The 7,500-nt window shown below is 35.1% G+C and overlaps 1 protein-coding gene across 1 annotated transcript in view; it reads left to right on the top strand.

The window, feature by feature from the left end:
* Positions 1 to 7,500, top strand: part of LOC122635039 (DNA-binding protein D-ETS-4-like) — a 55,854-nt gene that overhangs the window by 45,884 nt on the left and 2,470 nt on the right. The window contains exons 2-4 of the mRNA XM_043824751.1: positions 1,291 to 1,730; positions 1,913 to 2,778; positions 4,339 to 4,493. Coding sequence (XP_043680686.1) covers positions 1,291 to 1,730; positions 1,913 to 2,778; positions 4,339 to 4,493 — 1,461 coding nt within the window. The remainder of the gene's footprint in view (positions 1 to 1,290; positions 1,731 to 1,912; positions 2,779 to 4,338; positions 4,494 to 7,500) is intronic.

Genomic DNA, 7,500 nt, shown 5'->3' with positions numbered 1-7,500 from the left:
AAATCTAATACCCTCCCTTTTTGCTTGCTACCATCATCACTTACTACCACGTTCATCAATACCAATATCATCGTCATCATCATTATTATCATCGTCGTTGTCATCGTCATCGTCATTGTCGTCGTTATTATCATCGTCGTCATCATTTACCCCTTTTTATATACAGCGAAATGTTTTAAGTTTGTTTCGGGATGGATTTGTACGAATTTCGAGAAAGTGTGAACAATTTTTGTTTTCTTTTCTGTCAATATTCGATTTTGTTTCATTTTTTTGTTATGTTTGTATATTTATGTATGTAGTTTGTTATGTGCGCGTATGTATGTATATCAATTGGTTCGTTAATGTATAATTGGTGATTAACGTATAATAGTATTGCATTATGTACGTGTGTATCATGAAATATTTTTATACGGGTGGTATGTATAGATTTATTCAGTTTTGTTAATTCTGATGAATGTAAGTATATATAAAATATATAGATATATATGTATGTATATACATATTATAGATACATATGTCTTTGATATATATGTATACATATATATATAGATAGATAGATAGATAGATAGATATAGATATAGATATACATTCGCAAGATTGATTAGGATCATTTCCTTCTAAAGAATTGAACCATAATAAATCTAAAACTCGTGTCCTGTCGCTCGAGGTAAGCAATAAAGAGACAAGGTATGGTAGATAAACGAGGCCCTTAACTCGAACAAGAACAACTAAAGAATTATTTCGAACCTAGAGACAGACAACCAAGAAGAGAGAAATAGAGAGAGAAGGTTCCCTGTTAATCTCTCTTTTTAAAAGTCATCAAATATGAAAGACATTTACGAGAAGTACGTTATCGTGGTGAAATCGATTCCCCTCTATATAATAACAAAACAAGGAACATAAACAAGATTTTGCAATCTCTAGTACATTCGTTTGCAACGATACTACAGCCAGATATATCCGTTTTTAATGATATCACGATTCGATACATATATAACAATTTAGCAAATTCGATCCGAATTGTAATATAAATAAAATATTAAAAAAAAAAAAAAAAAAAAGAACTGGTAGACCTGGAGTCACCAGTTTATATATTTATATTCAAAGATGAAAGAAAAAGAAATTAATTGAGAAATCAATTAACTTTTTTTGATTTTGAATAAGTCGAGAGCCGATCATGAATTGTTTTAAACGCAACCAATTAAAAGTTTAACGCATTCAGATAAATAAACATTAATCACAGATAAAAAGTCAATTATAAGATATAAAAATCATTTGATGGTTTTTCAGATGCCGCAAACAGTGCCTTCAGCGGCTGGCTATTCGCCGTCGTTCGATTACAGTACCTTTCAATTCGATTTGTCTCTTCTTCCTGATGATTACGGGATCGGTGGTAATGGTCAGAACAATTTAAAGCCAACCCAGATAAAACAGGAAGCTTGCTCGCCACGTCCTTGTTCACCGATAACGCAGACTCAAAAAATAACAACAACAACAACGACGACAAATTATCCAAGTCCGGCATATACCGGTACCGGACCCTGCGAGTTACCATTGTCGCCAAATTATTCACACGAAAATTCACCAGGATATCCAACGAGTCCTTATTACGTACCAAGAAGTCCCCAAAGTGCACAATTTTATCCGACCAGTCCTGAACCCCCATCGAGCAAACAACCGATCAAAAGAGAGAAGAGTCTCGACCTGCTTGCAATTCTTCAAGAATCCAGGTAAAAAAAAAAAAAAAAAAAAAAAAAATAGAAATAAAAATATAAAAAATAAAAAAAAAATGATCGATCATAATCGAGTGTCGTTAAATAATTTTTAATAATCTCTAGATACGAAATTAACAAGTCCCACGTTGAATATCAAAAGATAATTAGATAGATATCGTACTGTTCAATATTTCCAGACTCTTGGCCGAGAGTCTAGGATATCGTGAAGATTCGACGGATTGCACGGTACCTTGTACACCGCCTAGAACCGAGGAGGATATTTACAATAGCTTGGACGCTGATTTTTTTGCTAAGAAAGAGGACACCAGTACAGTCCAAGGTCAACATCCCTTGCTCAAAGAGATTCTTTTCAAGGAGGAGCCACGTTCAGCTACCAACAGTGTTTGCAGTAACTCTCCTTCCTCCTCCTCATCCTCCTCGTCGTCATCGTCGTCGTCATCGTCATCATCGTCATCGTCATCATCGTCATCGTCATCTTCCTCTTCTTCTTCTTCTTCTTCTTCTTCTTCTTCATCATCTTCGTTATCGTTATCGTTAGCGTTATCGTCATCGTCGTTGTCGTCATCGTCATCATCCTCGTCGTCATCGTCATCGTCGACTGCTTCGTCCTCGCCAGGACCTATCGAGTACGAAAGCACGTCGCCATTACGCGAGTTACTCTTCAAAGGTGTCAGAAAGGACTTCATCAACAATCTCCATCAACAAAGTTCATCGACTAAAATCAATCAACCAAAAATAGAGAGGCACCAGGACTTAACAAGGAACAATCCACTCGAGAAGGAAGAAGAATTGTTCAAGGATACTGAGAAAAGTGATCATCAATTACTTCGTGAGGTATTACGCGATACGAGCTTTCAAAGGAAATACAATTTGAGACCGGTAGATCTTGGTGGAGTTGGTACTGGTTTCGTCGAGGACATGGAGTCTGGTGAATGTGTCGGTGATCTGGCAAGAGAACAGATTGAACCAGTCCTTAGCCTTGCGATTCAACAACTACAGAAGGACTTTGACAATACTTGCGTTGCTTTGGGTATTCATCCTGGTGAGTTGATCAACTTTCAGATCAAACTATCTCTCTCTTTCTCTCTCTCTCTCTCTCTCTCTCTCTCTCTCTCTCTCTCTCTCTCTCTCTCTCTCGTTCTCTCTTTTATTTTATTTCTTTTCTAAATAACTTTCGATAAGACAATATTATTGATCTCTCTCAAAACACATTTCACCGTTTACGTATTTTACCATATAACATACTTCCGTAATTATTAACACCTATCGATATTTATAAATCATAACCGAGGTATAATGAGATTCACTTTAATCGATCATAAAACCATCAAGAAAGAAAAAGAATTACAACTATTAATAATATCACCAATTCGATGTTGGCGATAGGAGAAAAAAAAAGAGAGAGAGAGAGAGAAAAAAAGAGGAAGTAAATAAATACCATTCGTATATAATAAGATATATCCTTGACTATTAATTAGAATTATCAGGCTGTTCAAAAGTATTTATTTAATGATCACATATGATCTACCGACCGACCGATCGATCGATCGATCGATCGATCGATCGATCGATCGAGTCCACTCGCTACCTTGCCGCGGGCGAGGATTCTTAACTTATGGTTACCTATGTAGCTTAGCTAAGCTAGCTAACGTAAGTTGTTTACCAGACTAGCTGGTTGGCTTAGCTACGTTAGCTAGCTAAATGGCTAACTAGTTAACCAGTGAGAGAGTCTCCTCGTGAAATCTTTTCGATGCACGCGACCGGTTACCCTATTAGTTCGTTCTCAGAGGCACAATATGATGTCACGTTTCGAATAAATTACCTAGTCACGCGCCAGATACTTGTGTGCTTTCACGTTGAGGTTACGAAATTTCGGTTCTCTCTTCAAGGTCACTACACTTTCCGTTCATATTTTACGTCGTATATTGATAGAACTACTACGAAACTACTTGTTTGTATCTTTCTATCTCTTTTTTTTTTCTTTCTCTCTCTCTCTCTCTCTCTCTCTCTCTCTCTCTCTCTCTCTCTCTCTCTCTTTCTGTCTAACTCTATCTATCTCTATTTCTATTTTTATCTTTTTCTTTTTTTTTTTCTTTCCTTCTTTTTTTTACTTTCGAGATTATGAAACTAAGTTCACGTATCATTTTTTCGAGGTATTATCAATGCTCGGTATCAGGAGTGACCCGTTTCTAACCAAGTTCTAATTTTTATTCAAAATTGGAGTGATCTTTCAGATTGGTTTTAGTTATTTTTGATGTTATTTATTTATTATGTTTCATGATATTTCAAAATCAACAAACATATATATATATATATATATATATCTGTCTTTCATCAATGATATTAAATTTAAAATAGAAACAATTGTTTAATATATTTTCGATAAAAAAATGATTTGTCATTCTTATCATTGAAACTAATACTAATATTTAAATCTAAATCGTAGAATCATCAGAAATAACGATTCAAAGAATTTCCGAAAAATTCGATCGATCGATAAACCAATATCGATCCTCGATCGTTTTATTGTAATTTCCGAGAAATGATATTGTCTTTTCTTTTTTAATACGATTCGTCGAAAATGTTTTGATTTATCGTTTAGAACCTAGACGTTGGAGTGCTGCCGACGTTGCTGCTTGGGTGCAATGGGCAAGAAGACAATTGCAATTACCTTCGGTGCCCTTGGAAAGTTTCAACGTGGATGGTGCAACTTTGGCATCCCTAACTGAGGAAGAGTTCTGTCAAAGAGCACCGCAGGTAAGGGAGGAAGAGATGTTTCTTTTCTGAAAGAATTTAAAAGGAGAATTAAAAGATACCAAGAACTTTCATCGGAGTACCGTTACGAGCAATCCTCATCGTGTCTTTAGGCCAACCTTCAAAACTCATCCAAAAATTCCATTCGAATGAGACGTAACTTGATTGGAACTTGAGACTTATTCTAACAAAGTGAAATTTTTATGGCGATTCGTAGAAACGATTATTTTACCTTTAAATACAAGAAATCGTTTTATGAAAGAGATTAAAAAAGAAAAATATTTGCCTGTTAACCTAGACCACTTTAGCAACGTGTACTCTCGTTGTCGTTTGTTCATTCTTTTTATTTTTTATTTAATCGTTTTGTTCTTAATGTTGATTATTAATTTTTGTTGTCGTTTCTCCTTCTTCTTCTTCTTCTTCTTCTTTTTTTTTTTTTTTAAGTATCGATCGCGAATCTTAATCCACGCGTAATCTCGAATCCTCGGATTCAACGACAGATCGAAAAATTTGTTTTAAAAAAAGAAATAACCAAGAATGGAGTTCGAAGAATTTAAAGAGATCTTAAAGATATGATCGATTAAATTAAATATCTTATTAAAACCGGAGAATCGTTCTGCGAGCAATAATAATATCGGACGAATGAAACCAAGAAAGAATTTGCCTGTTAACGTCATTTACTTTCGCAACGTCTGTTACAGCAATAGTTTCCTATTTAGTTAGTTAACTTTTTTTTTTTTTTTTTTCATTTCTTTTTTCTTTCTTTTTTTTTCTTGATATCAATCCTCGATAGACGAAGCAGCGATCTAATTTATTTTTTTTTTTTTTGTTTGTTTTCGAATTCTTCTCGAGATCGCAGAATTGGACAATATACGTCAGGAACATTATCCGTTAATTGCGATGCGAGCGAGATGATTAAAAAAAGAAAAAGAAAAAGAAAAGAAAAGAAAAGAAAAAGAAAAAGAAAAGAAAAGAAAAGAAAAAGAAAGTCTCGAAATTTCTAAAGTCGATATTATCGATGTATATTATCTTTGCAAAAGAAAAAGAAAATAATAATAATACAAAGAACGTGGACCATCAACTCGTTCGTTTTAATCGCATGAAAAAGTACAGTTATCAAATCTTATTAACGTTATCAAAGTTGCCAAGATTACTTTTTACAGGGTCATACAGAGGTTATCGTCTAATCGATTCTTACAAAGAAAAGAATGATCTCTTAATTACATGTTCTCTCTCTCTCTCTCTCTCTCTCTCTCTCTCTCTCTCTCTCTCTCTCTCTCTCTCTCTCTCTCTCTCTCTCTCTCTCTCTCTCTCTATATCGCGGTTTCTTTCTTTTAGCTCGTAAACGTTTTAATATCTTGTTGATATTACGAGGTTATGGACCTGCGTAGTCTTATCAGTCCAAAACTGACCATTAAATTTTTAAGTCGACAAACGGATCGTCTTTCTTTACTATTTATTTATCACTTTTCACTTTTTCTCTTTCCTCCTTTATCCCAGAGACAAAGAGATAAAAAAATGAAACAACAACAAAAAATTATGAAAAATTTGTTCGAATCTAATCGATGATACATGTACGTAACATAATCGATATTTTTCGAAGAACAATTGTTCTTTGTACATATTTAAACACACATACTCGCACACATTTATATATTATATCGGAACAATTCTCTTTCGTAGCAACAGTGCAATGTCGAGAAACGTTCTCTCGTGGCCGGCACAAGGTCCGGTGAAAGTGAATTTCCTGGAAAGCAACGTGCGTCTCCGTGCGCGTTCTTTCCGTGTAATCTGCGCTCTCCTTATGTACCTGGTGGTGTGCAATACTTAGCCAACATGACTAAGCAGGAGACGCTCTAATAATATACTCATCTCGTTCGTTGCTATAATATTTGTAAATAATGTTTAAAAAGCAAGAGAACAAAAAATCAATCAGCAAGATATCTTTCGAAAGACGATTCGACCGATAGTATTGAGTTAACATATTATTTACGATCTTTATTATCCATCATTATCATCAACATTATCATCAACATTATCATCGTTATCAATAATAATAAAATATTCAAAGAAAACTATTACCTATATTAATTTATTGATAAAATTCCTAGATGAACGTTCTCGATCGATTACAACGAAAATTCTTTAACATTGACTCATCGAGATTGCTCGATAATGTAACAACTAAATACTTACTCACTCACTAACTCACTCATCTATATCCAGTCTGTACATTTGCCCAAAAAATAAATCCCAATCGCTTATATATCAACTTAGATTCTTATAGCATTGATTCATCGAAACATCTATTAGATCTACATCGTCCTAACGATCATTATCATCATCATCATCATCATTATCATTATCATAATCGTCGTCATCGTCAACATTCTCAACGAATATATAAGAGAACAGCTTCCCTATGTACTCGTATCGATTCGCGGAAGATTTCGAAAGAGATCGATGCACCGGTACACCCATACATATATCTACTTACATATACATTCGCATATATATATACCTACACATATATATATATATATATATATATATATATATATACTTGCATATACACAGTTACTACTTACACTGACTCAAGAAACTCTGTTAGGGCAGAGCGCATAACTGCACCCAAGGTGCTCTCTCTCTCTCTCTCTCTCTCTCTCTCTCTCTCTCTCTCTCTCTCTCTCTCTTTCTCTTTCTCTGACTCGGTATCGTATCTTCCGATTGGTCTTTACCTACGTGCTCGACCAATCCGATTGGTTGAGCTCTTCGAACGATTCGCAAAAGTAGGTCAACGGCTCTGGCGTTACCCGAATGCCTCCTGACTGTGCTTTGCCCGAGTCTTCGCATCGACATCACAGCTTTCCTACTAACTCTTCTTCTCCTTCTCTGTCTCTTTCTCCTCCTCCTTCTCCTTCTCCTCCTTCTCCTTCACCTCCTTCTCTTTCTTCTCCTCATCCTCTTCTTTCACCTAACTTCAGTAACATCGCGAACAACAAGCCGCTTT

This window comes from Vespula pensylvanica, chromosome 17 (genome assembly GCF_014466175.1).
Source record: "Vespula pensylvanica isolate Volc-1 chromosome 17, ASM1446617v1, whole genome shotgun sequence".
Lineage (NCBI taxonomy): Eukaryota > Metazoa > Arthropoda > Insecta > Hymenoptera > Vespidae > Vespula > Vespula pensylvanica.
Note: the sequence above shows the minus strand (reverse complement) of the source record. Positions and strands in the feature narration are given on the sequence as shown.